Here is a 16,964-nt window from a genome sequence, read left to right as displayed (position 1 = left end):
TATATCTAAACGTTCTACATAATTTAAATTAATCCCTAAAATCTCTCTAATTCTCTGCATATCTATATATAATATAAAACAGTAACAATGGAGTTGAGGTGTCACTTCCTCCTTTTTTACTGATAAAAAATATAATAAAAAATATAATCTATATATAATATAAAACAGTAACAATGGAGTTGAGGTGTCACTTCCTCCTTTTTTACTGATAAAAAATATAATATATTAACTTTAGTTATATTATTATATTGATTTATAAAAAGATTATTTTATACGTACTATATCTAAGAGTTCTACAGAATTTAAATTAATCCCTAAAATCTCTCTAATTCACTGCATATCTATATCTAAAAGTTCTACATAATTTAAATTAGTCCCTAAAATCTCTCTAATTCTCTGCATATCTATATATAATATAAAACAGTAACGATGGAGCTGAGGTGTCACTTCCTCCTTTTTTATATCATTAATTGTAATTATTAATTATATTTTTGTTAATATTTATATATTAAGATGAATCCGTGCATCGCACGGGTCAAAAACTAGTTTACTTTTAAAACATTATCACATGTTATTTTGGTAAATTTTGTTTACTATTTTTAGATATTTTTATTTAATTATATTTTCTACTGGTTTTTGTGATATCATTAAACATTTTAAAGATAATGCTTCATAGCTTTCAGTTAATTATATTATTTTCGGAGTAATATTTCGTACAATATTTATTTTATGTAGTGTTTATTAGGAGTGTAATCGAGCCGAGCTTTGACCTGCTCATATTTGGCTTGACATAAAATGGACAATCTCAAGCTCATTTTCAGCTCAACATCCTATTTGAGCTTGGTCATTAAGAAAATTATCTGACTGTGAGCTTGTCGCGAGCACCTTGTTTATTTATTCATGAGTTTTGCTCGCAAGCACCTCGTTAATTATGTTTATGGACTTTACTCGTGAACAATTCATTAATTATGTTTACAGGGTATATAGTTTTGAAATTTATAAAACTAGAGTTTCATACAAATTACATTTCTCTCCTTATAAAAAATACTATTATTAAAAAAATAGTCAAACCAACCTTGTTCACGAACCTGTGCATGAACACTATAATCGAGTTTTTCATGAGCTTATTCACAAACCTATAACTGAGCATGTTCACGAGCTTTTGATTCGAGTTTTACCATGTTCAAGCTTCGCTCCTTTACAAATCGAGCCTTAAAATCGTACTCAAGCTCAACTTATTTATAAATTGGGTCGAGCACGACCGAGTTTTTACCGAGCTCAACGCCAAACCACTCATCTAGTGCTTGTAGTTTATGTAATATTAGGCTTAATATATCATTTGCCCCTGAACTTGTTCAAAAAGTTTGATTGACCTCTAAACTTTTTAAAGTGTCTTAATAGCTTCCTCAACTTGCTTAAAATGTCCGGATAGCCCCATCAAATTGCTTAAAATACAGTCAACTGATCACTCAGTTGTAAAGAAGTAAGCTACCTGCGGAATGTGTATTGCGCGCTCCTGGACCTGTTATTACATAACTCATATGATAGATTAAAACATATTGAAACATACATTTTTTACTTGCTCAATTGTAAAACTTATCTTCTCTGATATTGGAACCTCATACTCCGACCTTTGTCGTTTTACTTTTTCAATGCTCATGCAACACATTTCGCATGCAACTTACTTTTTTTTCTTTTGCAACTAAGTGATTAATTAATGACATTTTAAGCAAGCTGGAGGCGTTACCGGGAAATGTTAAGCATATTGAGGGAGCTATCAGAACAGTTTAAAAGTTTGAAGGTAGTCAAATTTTGTGGACAAGTTTATTAGACAAATGAGTTATCAAGCCATTAAATGATCTATACCTACAGGGATAAGGTGCAACAATACCCCTTACATTACAATCAAGAGCAATTTTACCCCTAACGTTGACAAGTTGGGTCAATTTGTGAAATAATTCATTACTTTTTTCTCGGTTACGAATCTTTTCATCTACACTTCATATATACATCAATTTTCATTCATTAGTAGCAGATCACAGACATATAATTAAACGTGAAAAAATTTAAAAACAAAATAAAAAAATATATCATCTTTTGTATGAGTTGAACAAAAAAATTAAATATTTTATTAATTTTTAATTCTATTATTAAATCATAAAAAATATGAAATCATATTTTTTGAACCAACTAATATGCAATTCGTACAAAATAAAAAAAATATTTATATTTTATAATAATATTTAAAATTGACCAAACTTACCAACGTTAAAGGTAAAATTACTCTTTTTGTCTGCCGATGTTGCCGTAAAATTGCGTCATTTTAAACGTTCAAAGTAAAATTACTCCTTACTACAAACGCTATGGGTATTTTTATACATTATCCCACAATTATATCAAAACTTACAATAGACTTGCAATATAATAATGTCTTAGAAAACAATTAATTCTCCCTACCAAAAAAAAAAGAGAAAACAATTAATTCATTTACCAAAAAACATAGAAAATAATTAATTCTTTTTAAACTTTTTTTTTTTTTGAAAACCATTAAAGTTCAATCCAGACTTTATTAAAAAAACAGAAAAAAAACTAATTAAGATATCTCAAGGTGAAAAACAGAAAAAACGTGTATATATCTCAAGGTCATATTAGTCATTTTATTAAATAAATATTTTCTAACCAAATAGCATTATCCTTTATAATGCACATATTCCTATATTGTATTTATAGCATTATACTTTGGAATTTGATATTATAAATCACTCTAATAAATTTGCACAAATGTAACCATGGATGGGTACCCATTGAGAAATAATATATATATATATATATAAAAGTAATTTCAGCGATTCAGCAAGCACGGGAATGGGGATACCCCCGGGTGGGAGGACATTCCTCAACAATTCTCCGTTCCCACCCCCTTACACTCTGTTGAGGCGGATCCCAAACGGGAACGGCCGTTGACAACCCTAATTATAGAAAGCAATGCTACATCTTAATTGAATTAAAAAAGAAAAAAAAAACTAATAACAAGGAGAGATGTAGAAAAGTATAATAAATCAAGTTGGTGCACTATGATTGGTTTGAAATGTTCTCGTACTATATTTGGCCAGTTCCTAAACTGCAAGGTGAAAAAAAAAAGAACAAAATACAGATACAGAAAATCCTCAGCTCGCACTTCAAGAGCAGCCAAAAAAATGCCTACCAAAAAGAATATTACAACACATATCCACACACCTAAAGCTTAAAGGGAAAAATTCCATTATCCCAGCTAAACCTTAAATCCACCAAATTAAGCACAAAAACGAGCAAAGGCACCAAAGATCAGTAAAAACTGCCATATGTAAAGCCGAAATTCCTATAGCTCGCGCGCCTTTAAAATAAGCAACTTGGAATCACAGCTAAAACTCTACAAAAAAAAAGTATCACCTGCAAATCAATAGCTGCCCATAGGAGGCATACCGAAAGGTGGCATTGGAGGCATTCCCATTCCGCCCATTGGTGGTGGTTGTGCATAACCTCCGGCCATACCTGGCATAGGTGGAGCGGGCAAAGCAAGAGGTAGTAATTGCGCATACATGTTCTGCAATAAATCAGGCCATCAATTAGCATAGATTTTAACACAAGAAATACTGCAGAAAGCAAAACAGAGTATCTCGTAGTTGCGGGGAAGTAGAAATATCAGCCTCAAGACAACTGAATCCCCTCCACATCTTTGTCGATGTTCGCAATAAAATTACCTGTTGGGCAATTACATCCTTCTCTTCTTGCTCTTTGGCTTTGACTTCCTTCTGAGCCTCTAGTTTGTCCTTCACAAGTTCATCAACTTTGCCAGTGTATTCACGGATGAACTGCAAGGAGATAGATATCATCAAGCAATCAAAACACAGCCTCAAAATTCTAAATACCACGGGCTTCCACACAACCCGTAGATAAGAAAACATGCTGATAAAACTAATAGATCACCTGAAGGAGGTATGGGAAGGCAAAATCAACCATATTATTCATCCAGGCAAGTTCAAGAGCAACATCTGGACGAATCAAATCGTAACAAACAAAGAGACATGACGCAAAGCATTCCTTCTTGCCCTGCAGAATGAACATAAATTAGTCTTCAAAAATCAAATAACACCAAAAGTAAACATAATTAAAAAAAAGTCTAAAAACACTCCTAAATATATATTATACTTCCACTTTCTACATTTCAAAAATTAAATTGAGAACCACTGTCTGATTTATCAACAAGTGAACCTAAGCCTTCAAATAAAAAATCCAAAGCTACAAAGGATACTGTGATTTCTGCCTTGGAGAAAATCAAATAAATGTCAGCCCATTAGAGGTACCTTTTCAATGAAATAAGCAAGCAACTCTTCTGCAAGTTCACGATCACCAGATTGGGATGCCGTCTCCATGGCATCTTTGTAAAGGTTATCCTTCTTTGACAATGCAATGGACTGCTTCCATCTGCCTGCCTTCTTGTATATGTATGCGGCAACACGTCTCATTTCAAGAAGTTCATGTTTCTCAATCTGTTCAAAATTTATAAAAACATGGGTTATAATTCCAGAAATTCAAATAAAATAGAGAGAGAAAGAACAATAATACCTTCTGCGCCAGTCCAATCTGATCAAAGTTGTCATGCATATCAATCGACTCGCGCAATCTCTCATAGTCTTCCTCCTCCACATATATCTGATTCAGAGCCTCGTTCACAGCAGACACATTATTGCTCTGAACTGCAACCATATAAGGCTTCACAAGGAGGAGGTGACCAGCCTGAAGACCACGTGAAAATCGCATAACAGCAGAATAGGTAAGACTTGAGAGCAAAAAATCACATGCAACTATTTAAAAATAACAACTGACAACGTAAAACGTAAGTCAAGACCTTCCGCATAATGTCAACAACACGAGTATGATCAACACGGAGAGCCAGCACATTGAGAAGATCATTGATGAGATCTGGATGCTCTTGCAAGTAGAAATGAACAGCCTTATAATACAGTTCCACATTTGCAACCTTCACTGATACATCTTTGAACTGCATGTGATCCCAAGCCTCTGGGGAATGGTTCATTATGGTGGTCGCAGCATTATCAAATTCATCATATTGTATATACAAATAGGTAAGCTCCTTCCAATGCTGCTGCTCGTCACAAGCTCGTATTAATTTTGGGATATTAAGACGAGTCGAGAACAATTTAATATGCTCCATAAGCTTCTCAGGGCGATACCTAGCATACAGGACTCCCAACTCCGTGAAAATACCCATATGTGCGCGTTCTAACCCTAAACCACTCTCCATAAGAGAGATTAGTTCATTGAAATATCCTCTGTTCTGGTAAAATTCACTGACCTCTTCCAAATCATCCACCTACAGAATTTGAAACATACCACAACTCTCAGAACATATACATAGATGTAAAAATACCACAATTCAGAAAACTTCTACATTTTTTTATTAAAAAACAAGCAAGCAACTGTAGAAGTGAACTTCAACTTAAGGAAGACTCTTAGACTTTCTATTTAATAAAGAACCCTGTAAACAATAGAAAAACCAAAACAATGCAACAAGTTACCTGAACAATAATGTTGAGACCACATATCTGAGCCAAACGGAACTCCTCCGCATCAACACAAGCAAAGCAAACTTCTTTCCATGTCTTTGCACTGTTAGCTTTTCGTGCTGCATCAACAGCACCTTGGAACTGTTTCAGCCTCACAAGAGTGACAGCCAACTTGGCCCAGTTTGAAATAAATGCAAAGATTATTTTGGCTGCCTCATATAAAGCTTCATCAAACAAACGATCACCAACATTTTGCAGATTCGCCACATTTGGCATGAGAATAAATTCCTCGATTTCACCTAGCCTATCAATCTTTGCATATGCAAAAATAAGCTCACTGTCAACCTTGGGCTCTTTCGTCTTCTGCCTAACCATCAAGAGGTACTTCACCAAGTCATGATAGACATTAGCATCTTCAGAAGCACGAATGACCTCCAGAAATTGAGTAGCATCATCTGCACGAATAAATGATTCAATTGCATCACTAACCAGACCCTCCCTCAGTTGAGCCTTAGCTACCTGGCTCCAAACTGCATCCTCTTCCACACGGAATGCGAATTCCACTGCACGGTCAATGCTTCTAAGATTATCAAGCAAAACATTGACAGCCTGAACATTTAAGTTGAACTTCTTGAAAATTGCAAATGCTTCCTCATATAGTTGAGCTTCTACTGCCACCTCCCCGACAGCAGGTCCATCAAAATTATCTAATCTGTTGATGTAATCCATTACTCTGGATGGATCTGCCTTAATAGCAGTCAGAATAAGTAGATTTTGCAGATTGAAGTTCCCACTGAAGGCAGAGTTTTGAAGCACAATCTTTTCAAGAAGTTCAATTAATTCATGGGGCAGATCAGCAGTCATGAAAGCCTTTACTGCTGCAGAAACTTGTTCGGGGCTCTTGCTTTCAGGCAAAGCAGTAGATACAACTTGATCGATGAGCTGTCTTCTATATTCATTCTCAGGAACAAGAACCTTCTCCCACAAATCACCATCCATCCTTTCCACCACATATCTGCAATGGATTAACAGTAAATAAGCATCTTTATACAAATAGTTCTATCCAGAATGAAAAAGAAATTGCAGCTACACAAATAAGCAAACCTGGCTTGTAATTTGAACAAAGAGTTCTTATTTGTGACATTGATAAGTTCCTCATCACATTGTCCCCTTCTATATGCAACAACAGCCAGAGTAGGATCACGTTTCTCGCAGTATTTGCCGACAACCCGAGAATCATAGTAAGGGTTGGTTGTGAGGAAGTGCTCAGGATTGTTATTGCTATCAATAATGATTTTACCAAGAGCATTGTGAACATGTACATCTTGGCTTCCCTCGCTCACAAGATGCTCCAGGAACTGAGTGAGCAAACGAAGTCGATTTCTGTGACCCACAAAGAACATATGAGCCAATAGCATCAATAGCAACTGGTATGAGGACATTTAAAGAGAACATGAATTTACCTCTTCTCACATTCCTCCACAAGAGGCTCAACAGGAAGCAAAGAACGAACAGAAAGAATCAAGCCCTTAATGAAGTCTTCGGGGCACTCATCATCCAGCAGTTGTCCAACGACTAGAGGTGCATTACTTGGGTTGACCTTTCAAGAGAGAAGTATTCAATTTTCCCAAAATCAATAACACTTACAAGATAATAAAAGATACTATCCAGGTTTAAAGCATCAAATTACCTACCTTCTGCACATAACCTTCAATATAGCGAAGCATGTTGTTTGAATAGAGGTAGTGAGTAAGATCCGCCACATAACCAAAACGATCACAAACATTAATCAGAGGCCTTGCGTCTGGAAGCTTGGCCTCCATCAGAAAGTTCTTTGTCTTCTCAGCATCATAAAAATTGGATTCTCTAGTAACACGTTCAACTTCCTTTATCTGTCCAGTTTTAGCAGCAGCCTCAATGTACTTGAAGTGTATATCAGGATCCTCACTGTCCCATAAATAAACAAGAAACCAGAAAATATATAAGATATATAAAATAAGATTTTAATGCAATGGGGCCGGACCAACCAATAAATTCATTGAAAAGATACCTTGAACTCAAATATGATCCCAGGAAAAAGTACAGTCCTTCATAGGATTTAAATTGCTCGAAAAGTTTTATGCACGCATCAACGCCCAACTGTTCACAGTATTCCTTTGCAGTCTGCACAAATGCAATTAAGTTAAGCAGTGGCAACATGCTGTTATTCACAAAACACATCAACATCACTTTAAAATATTAGCTACCTGCACAATTATTTGCAGGTTGCCTCTAAGGTTGACCAATAGCAGATCCTTCATGCACTCCAAAGCCCATTCTCGTGAAAGGGTACCAAAAAATTCTACAAGTGCCTGAAAGAACATCACATCAGCTACCATACACTTCCGCTGAAATCACAAGAAACAGGCACTAAAAAAATACCTGGGGCTCTATTGCATGAGTATTAACAATCACACGCTTAATATCTGGCAACTCAGCATAGTGCTGTGTAAAGAATAGGCAATATTAACTATAAACTTACAGAAAAAATGAATTTCATTTCTCAAAGAAAAACATATAAGATTGCATTCAGCTATATTACTTGCAGGGCTCGGATATATAAACCAGCTTTTTCACATAGTTGAGCAATACGAGGGCGGTCATAGTGGCTGAACATTCCATTGGCTAGAATAGCATCAGCAACATTGGGAAATGTAACCAAGTTAATTTCCAGGACCTGTGCACGCAGCAAAAAAAAAAAAAACAAATTAGCCTGCATACAAAAAAAAAAAATTCAAAATAAACCCTAGTCCAGAACAGTGCTATTAAATAACCTTTGTCTGTAGAAAACCATGTTCTGGCAGATTTGGCTTCAAAACATCCAACAAAAATGCTGTTGCCTCACGTATCAGGTTCCTCTGAATTAAGAACAGGGAACATCTTAGAATTAAAATAAACAATACAATGTGATTATGCTACATGTCTTCTCTGGAGCATGACCATGATGTTGAAAATTAGGTTTCGTGCCACTTTGAAATTATATAGGACAAAATCAATAGAAGTGCACCAACTTCATTCTATAAATCATCACATTAACAAAGACAGTGTAACGGAAGAACCTGGAGAAAGAGATCAGTGATGGTATTGTAATCAACTGGACAACCTCCCTCCATTTGAGACATCATTAAAGCAAAATTTACTGCTCCCTGTGATCCAAAATCAAATAGGATTTTTTTTTCCGTATCAAAAAATGAAAGAAGAAACTAAGGAAACTAACATACAATTTAACAGCCCTATTAGCATTTATGCCAACATATTTGGAACACTTTGACCTGACCAAAAAATTAAACCGGCTATTTTTACAAGGTGGCTGATTAACAATACCTGAGGATCTGATCGTAGAATTGTTTGCAAGAGGAACAAATAATCTGGGTTGTACCCAACCTAATCAGGAAAAACCAACAAGCACCGTTGCACACAAATATATTAGAAACTAGAAAAATAGAAAGAAAGCAAGAGAGAAAGATTAGCAGAAACAGAGGACTGTAGTTTACATAAACTTTATTGAGTCGCCAAGAAAAAAAAATGTTTATAGTTGCAAAAAATGTGTCCATTACCTGCTTTGAGTAAATCAAAATCTTGTCAAACTCCCTCCTCTCAGCAAACGCTGCAACAACCTTTGGTGTAGCTCTGGCTTTAATATAAATTTTAAGGGCCAGGTCATTATCCACAGTCTGAAATGGAAACACCAATAACATATAAATTAAAATCACAAGGAAGTTGTTATATAAAATAAAACTTTGGTTTCTTGATCCAAATTCAACAATAAAACATCCCAAATAACTTTCAGTAAGCTGTGAGTCGGACATTTAGGCTTAAGAATTCAACCACAAAATAGAGAGGGTTTGAAAAAAAATCAAACCTTCACAAGGTCTCCAAGTTCCTCACTGCACTCCAATTTGTCTTCTGCCAACCAATTTTCCAAGAGATTCTTTTTGTTCTGATTGACAACCAGACGTGATAATTCCAATGACTCAAATGCATTAAGCTTTCCTCTTGTCAGGAGGGTCCCAAAATACTGCAATAGAGGGGGTGTTTGCCCAGCTAGCACTGGAACACTCTGTAAATTTTGGAATAGATACAATCAGCCTCTAGCCAAAACCCAAAACTCAAGCAGCAATAATATTAACCCCAACATGAGAACCAAAAATGAAAGGAGAACCTGAAATTTGGCAACTGTGTCTGGTGTTCGGAGAATTCCTTGTGGGGATTCAGCAGCAAGTTCAGCAGCCTCTTTATATTTTGTTTGCGCAAAGAGCTCTTGGAAACGCTGGACAACCTGAGATCTCCAAGATGGAAAATGATTGAGTTCCAAGTAAATAAGAAACACAAAGAAAATAATAATAGGAAAAAGTTTAAGGAAAGATATTAGTTTACCAAATTCTCTGCACCAGGGAGATTTCCTCTTTTCGCAAGATTCACAGCAAGCTCCAAATTATTCAACTGTAACATCAAGTAACAGATTTAAAATTATAAACATAGATTGCCTGTCCAGGTATTGCCAGGAAAAAGATAAAGGCATGAAAACATACTTGTCCACTAACAAATGAAACAATTGTTGCTTCATTAACTGTGGCCAACAGCACCTGGCCTCGCCTATTAATGGAATAAAATCCTCCCACTGATGAAGCTTCAGATGTCAAAAATATTGGATCTGGGCTGATTCTATTCCTGTATACAGCTGTAGCTGTCTCCAAATCATACACGAATAGCAGCCCAAGCTTGGTGATCACGTAAATCAAACTGTATTTGTGTGATATCTGCAATTAACACCTTTAATAAGACTTGCTATTAAACACATTTAACAAAATCAATTTAAAAAATCAACAGCAGATGAACCTGCATCGCAACAGGGAAGTCATCAGCAAAGTCCGGAGGAAAGAAAAGATCAGCCTGTTTCTTCGAAAATGACGGTTTGCCTGCTCATGTATTTCAATATTAGAAAACAGTAATCTAACTCACAAGTCCAATATAATCTATGCAATATTCAGCTGAGAAGGTCATTTGTAATGGTACACTTATCATTCCGAATTATATTTCAGGCACAAGAGTATAGCACTATGTATAGAATGATTTAGGAAGTTAACCTGGCTGGGCACCAAGCTCGATGACATGCAACTTCGATGTAATCTGCCCAGCATTAAAACTTTTGGTGGCAAAAGAAATGAGAATAGAAGGACTCTCATTTCCGGGAACCTGTTCAAGACAACAACAAAAAATGCGCTTAGTCTAATTATAACAAATCATGCAATTGGAAGAATGAATGGGAGCTTCTCCACACCTTAAACTGTGCAAATGCAGCAGCATGTGCTTCAAGAGCTTGACTACGCTGTTGATCTACAGAGAAAAGTTGCATGTTCCCTTTAACCAATTGTGGCCGCTGCGAACAATATGTGTATAGCATCAAATTATAGCAAAACCATAGTGGTAAGCAAAGGAGAAAATATAGTCATGTTATAACTGCAGGCTATTTCTGCCAAACTTTGGGATTAAGGAATAAATATACAAAGAGTTGGAGAAGAAGTATAGAAGGAGACAAGAAGAACTTGGCTCTGTACATGCAACAAATAGGCAAGGACAACGATACAGCATTTCCATAAATCCAATGATCATTCAAATCAATAAAGCTTGAAAGATTAAATTTGGACCATGACATACACCATAAAGATTTGAGACCACTATATTAGCATAGAACCTGTTGGGCTTAATAACAACTTCCACTCTTCCTTGCAACTCAAACATTTAAAAGCCAAATAAAACATAACTACCATGCATCCATATTTTGCATTATACATCTTCATTCCAAAAGATGACTCATTGAATTTTGCCTTATCCCATATGAAAAGGGAAAAATTACACTGTTGAAAAAGGATATCATAGTGTAACAAACTTCAGATAGAGATTTACAAAATAGCTATATACCTCAGGTGAGCCAGGCGCTATTCCAATCAAAACCAACCACTTCTCTGAAGGGTCACATCGATAGTTTATTATCTGATTGTTCACCAAATTAGCTGTTCTGTCAAACATCTTGACAGGTTCAGAATCACCTGCATATGAGATATGGAAAACAAACTTGAGAACCCCAAACAAGTAGAAGTGCATGATCCCAAGATGACAAGTCTAAAAAGAATCTTACCTTCAGTTGACCAATGATAAACTGAGGTCTGGGTGACCAAGCCCAGCATCTTTGGGCTTATCCACTTCCAAAAGACAACCTAGGCATCAAACAATGGTGCTTCAGATTATTATCATTACTGGAACACCAAAAATTGATTGAAGAAAAATCTAAATAATGTTTCAATAAGATATGCACATTTCTTCTGCAATTAAATAAATAAGAGATCTTATTACCTGCTCAGGCATCTGGTGTGATTTCAATTTAGCTTTCATTTCAATGTTAAATATCTGTAGGTGATCCTGAGTAGTTCCTGCAAGTTGGGCTTCAAGAGAGAAAAAAAAGGAGTAAAAGAATTAATTAGATGAAGGAATCAACAAATGCACATCCCTACAAGTACATGGACTACATACAGAAGCGAAACTGAAATTTTGAAAATGCTAAAAAAGATATAAGGCACAAACCGAAATACCTCATAATAGTTATTTAAATATAAACATGAACATCATCTCAAAGAACAAATATTTCCCTAACTAATATTGAACACCTCCTATCAGCAACATATACATTTACATACTTTTGCAATACCATCCTCATTGAAAGAATGACATTTCAAATGCAATGAAAAAGTCTTCTAAATTGCCATAAGTGAGGTAATACAAATTTAATTAACCAATGAACACCAGAAACCAGTAAATTTCTCCTTGAGCCATTAGCTAAAGTTTAAAGGTCTTAAAGCCTTCTTACTACACTCAAGAATGATCGGGTTCCAAAATAGAAAGTTATTAAAACTCGTGTTTCCCTTTTTTTTTTTTTGAGAAGAAAAAACTCATGTTTTCACTTTAATCAGCTAAAAACAGCAAGTTCTTTGAAATTTGAAGAAAACCAAGTAACAACAGAATTGTAAACAGAACAGGAATAGCCATGTTATCAGTGAAGTTACTTCAACTGATGTGAAGCAGATTTACTTCAATTCATATCTATGAAGCACCAATACTTATGAGAGGTTGATGTACGCGTATCGGATACACCAGGGGTACGTAGTATCTCTTTTTTTCTTTTAATTATGGGGATATGCAGGAATACTTTTCAGAGTAAAATTGGGTAGATTTAGGGGGGGTGTTTAAAAGTAACTTTACAAAATAGGGATTAATATATAAAAAAAAATTAAATATAAATCTCTAATATAAATAATTAACTAAACCAGCCCGCACCCACCTTTTTATTTGCAAAAAAATAAATAAAAAACTAAAAGCTAATTAGTAATAAATGTTTGTAGATGAAGATCATGAAAATGTCTTAGAATAGTCTTTAGACTTAATAGTTTAAATAGTTTGAAGTATTAAATGTTTCTTTTTCATGAATTAATGACCTATTAATTATTATGAATGTTATTTGTGATTTTACAATTGACTTATGAATTTATTTATCGTTACATATATATAGTTTGGCATATCCCCGTCCCCGCCTTATACTTATCTCATATTTTTTTCAATGCCATTTGCCGTACCCATATGCGTACCCGAATTGGTGCTTCATAGATTCATATAGAACAGATTAGTTAGAGATCATAAGAAAAACATATGGTATTGATCATCATCGACATAGAATTATCAAGCAACTCAAAACTTAATGCCCTACCTTTCAAAGCAAGGATTCTAGAATTGGGATTCATAAGTGCGGAGTCAGCAGTAATAGGCCTTCTTAAAGGTTGCATCGGCATATTCATATCAATAATCACAACACTATTCTGAGGAGCTGTTTCCCGTACACATATATACTTATCAGACTCCATGGTGACATTCGTAAACGTGATGAACTGCGGATTGATCCCAATGCTAGGCAACTGCAATTAAAAAAAACACGGATCATTAGCTAACAACTCAAAAATCACTACTCTATACTAAAAAGAACAGCTGAACTGCATTGAAAATTAACAAAACAGATCTGAAAGATGCAGCACACGAGTCAGATCCATAGAACCAGAGCACAAGCTTAGCCTTACAAACCACAAGTAAATTGACAAATCGAGCGAAACTACAATCAACTAAGTAATTACAAGCAAAATTGAGCTAACTATACAACATAGTTCTACTTAAAAAAATAAAAAAGAGTTGAAAATGAATATGCTCAGTTACTTGAATCTTCAAATTGAAGTGAAAAGAGAAACTAAAGAGTAAATATAACTTACAGTCAAGACTTCCTTCATGGCGATCGGGGCATTAGCGGCCGCCATGGTGACGGAGATAGAGAGATCGACGGCTCAAAATTTGACGAATCGGATCTGCGAGTGGAATTGAGACGTCGAAAAGAAGAAAAGTCAAAAAAGCAAGTGGAAAAGGAGGGGTTCAAATCGCTGCGAGATCTAGCGCAGCGATGAAAACCCTAAGAAATCGGAGCAAGAGAAAGATATCCAGACAGAAGATGAAGACGAAGACGACGACTAGAAGTAGAAAGAAAAGGAGGAGAAGGAAATGTAATGGAAAATTTACGAAAGCAAGAGACGGACAGAGATCTATCTAACAAAAAGGAGAAAAATGAGAAAGTGGGATATTAAATTAAAGTAAATTATTATTATTTATTGTTACTAATTTTAATTGAACTTTTTTTAACTTTCGACTTTTCGAAAGAATTTAGAGTGAAACGACACACCGTATACGTGCTTAAATGGGTAAAATGTATTGATGGTCCTTGAAGTTTGGGATTTATTTTATAAAAATCACTAAACTTAATTTTCTTTCCACGAGTTCTTAAATTTTACATTTTATTTCAGCACTAAAGTCATTCTCGTTATACAAAAGCTAGTTGATTATATATTAACTAAACGTGTATATTCTATTTTTGTGGTTGATACTTAGAAATTTGACTGCTAAATGCATGTTACTGCCTGGCACATATTAAGACACAAAAAATAATAAAAATTTGGATCAAGGTGTACCATAACATTTTGTATCAGAAGCAATTTTATCTCTAACGTTTAAAATTATATAATTTTACTCCTAATATTAGAAGCCAATAGTAACTTTATCCATAACGTTGATAAATTGGATCAATTAATAATGCATCAAACTGTCTTCTCGGTCATAAATCGTGTCATCTACACTTCACACGTGCGTCATTTTATCAGTAACAAATCACAAACGTTTGTTGGGCTGTGAAAAAAAAATATACTGTCTTTTGTACAAATTTGACAAAAAAAATTCAAAAAATTCACCGAATTTATAAATATTAAACTCCAATTATATTATTAAATTATAAAAAACATGAAATCTTTTTTAGAACGAATTGTACGTAATTAGTGCAGAATAAAAAATAAAAATACGTGTGTTTTATAATAGTGTTTGAAATTAACCCAAATGATCAATATTAGGGAAAATTGCTATTGGATATCAACGTTAGGGGTGAAATTACATCATTTTAAATATTAGAAGTAAAATTACTCCTAACCTAAAATGTTAGAAGTATTTTTTACACCTTTAACCCTAAAAATTTCATGACTATAATCAACTGTCTCTTGTATTACATCAGTTTTTATACAAAAATTAGACATAATGATTTTTAATGTAAATCTTTTTTTCTAGACCACAAGTATGACAATATGACAGTCTATGGAATATATCCGTGCTAAAATGTGCATTTTGTTTATTTTGGGGCATTTACGTAATTGTGAATTTGGTCATGACCCGACCCATCTGTTTTTGTCTTTATTGATTCATTGTCCGAAGAGATATGGGTCGGCGGTCAACCTGTAATAATTTTCTGCTTCTATTAATTTCTTCTACTTTTGTCTTAATTTCTTTAATTAAATTCAATCATGAAAAATTGAAGTTCAACATCATCTGATCTAGACGTAGACAATATATTTCACATGATTATTACAGTAATATTTATATTAAAGAAAAATGTCATGAAAAAAATAAAAATTTTGATAAGAATATATTTTTAAAAAAACAAATTTTATTAAAGCAAATAGCTATGAAGAATTTTAATAATAAAAGGTAGTGATTGGCTGACTTCTTACAAACACTCATTAATTATTATGATTAAGGAAACTTGTTAGGAAGAAAAATAAGACCGGAGTCGAAAGAGTCTTGGAAGGTCGACCGACCTTTTGGCTTGCAAAAATAATCTAAAAAGAAGCTTTTCGTCTAGCTTCAACTGTCTTTCTACTAAGGCTGAGAGCTTCTTCAACCACGGCAGAGGTTGAAAAGGATGGGAGCTTAGTTTCCATCTGTCTTCAACCTAGAAAAGATTAATTGAGCAGACATAAAATAATGTCGTTTAACTTTGTATATAATTTTAGGTTATTTGGATGCTTATAGGAATAAGCTTTTATAACACCATGAAACGAGGTAGACAAATGATATTAATGATCGTATGCTTAGCTTGCTTCCATGAAATTTTCGTATGTATTATAGTTGTTATCTCATATGCAACACCACAACAAATTTAAAGGAATTTCATACTTTGTATCCTGTCGAATTTTTGAATTCTATCAATCCAAACGATTTTCCTAAAGATGTCTTTCACTTAAAATTAATACCTTCGTGATGTTGTTGAGAAATCTTAATCCTGCAATAGGTCTATGTAAAGAAACTAGATTATAATTATTATACAATTGGATGATAGGGTTATAGAAGCTTCTAATTTAACAAGCTCTTTTATTGGCAATGGCAATTGAGTATTTATATACCTTGAATTATGCTTAACCTTAGTGACAAAAAAATCTATTTTGAAACGTATACAATTTCCTATTGGAGTTTCTTATTACATGACTATTAATAAAAGTTATGACCCAACCCTTAGACGAGTAGATTTATTTTTGGATGCACTTGTATTCACCCACACCCAACTGTATGTTGCTTTGTACCGAGTGACGAAAAGTTCAAATGTTCGAATATTAGTACAACACACGTCCGATGAAAATCCAAAAACACTGTCTGATATACAAACTCACCACAAATTTACTTAATGATAAATGTTGTTTATATTAAAATATTTAATGACTTCCTTCCACCTTAAAATATTCTTATATGAACCAATTACACGTTATTACGCATTCGTTATTCTTACTTTGGTGTTCCTTTATTCTCCATTTCCGACATACCTAGCAAATTTATAATGGGGTATATTGCTATTTCAAACATCACAAAGGACAATAAAAATATCTAAATTCGTAATGTTAGAGCATGAGATCCCCAAATCTAAGGAACTCTGAATAGATCTTCTACTAGAATTGT

General features: G+C 34.3%; 1 protein-coding gene across 1 annotated transcript; it reads right to left on the bottom strand.

Annotated features, from left to right (window-relative positions):
* Positions 1-3,040: 3,040 nt before the first annotated feature.
* On the bottom strand, positions 3,041-14,248 carry LOC136225994 (clathrin heavy chain 1). Its single transcript, XM_066014236.1, has 30 exons — positions 13,916-14,248; positions 13,366-13,570; positions 11,961-12,049; positions 11,746-11,824; positions 11,529-11,656; positions 10,888-10,986; positions 10,694-10,802; positions 10,446-10,525; positions 10,139-10,366; positions 9,984-10,049; positions 9,769-9,885; positions 9,469-9,666; positions 9,164-9,280; positions 8,931-8,990; positions 8,666-8,752; positions 8,381-8,464; positions 8,149-8,283; positions 7,989-8,051; positions 7,814-7,918; positions 7,618-7,730; positions 7,262-7,514; positions 7,031-7,167; positions 6,672-6,950; positions 5,580-6,582; positions 4,889-5,374; positions 4,606-4,776; positions 4,344-4,529; positions 3,967-4,089; positions 3,741-3,851; positions 3,041-3,583 (listed from the first exon to the last, which is right to left on the bottom strand). The coding sequence occupies exons 1-30, from the start codon at positions 13,958-13,960 to the stop codon at positions 3,437-3,439; spliced, it is 5,103 nt and encodes a 1,700-aa protein (XP_065870308.1). The 5' UTR covers positions 13,961-14,248; the 3' UTR covers positions 3,041-3,436.
* Between the last annotated feature and the right edge of the window lie 2,716 nt (positions 14,249-16,964).

Source organism: Euphorbia lathyris, chromosome 4 (assembly GCF_963576675.1).
Source record: "Euphorbia lathyris chromosome 4, ddEupLath1.1, whole genome shotgun sequence".
NCBI classification, from domain to species: Eukaryota; Viridiplantae; Streptophyta; class Magnoliopsida; order Malpighiales; family Euphorbiaceae; genus Euphorbia; species Euphorbia lathyris.
This window is presented reverse-complemented; position numbering and strand designations above follow the sequence as displayed.

What these genes read in the sequence shown, in the direction of transcription:
- LOC136225994 (XM_066014236.1), bottom strand. Translation starts at nt 13,960, where the DNA reads ATGGCGGCCGCTAATGCCCCGATCGCCATGAAGGAAGTCTTGACT. An exon ending in CTCATGCAATAGAGCCCCAG is followed by an intron (nt 7,919 to 7,988) that starts GTATTTTTTTAG and finishes ATGTTCTTTCAG; the next exon opens with GCACTTGTAGAATTTTTTGG. An exon ending in TTGTTCAAATTACAAGCCAG is followed by an intron (nt 6,583 to 6,671) that starts GTTTGCTTATTT and finishes AATCCATTGCAG; the next exon opens with ATATGTGGTGGAAAGGATGG.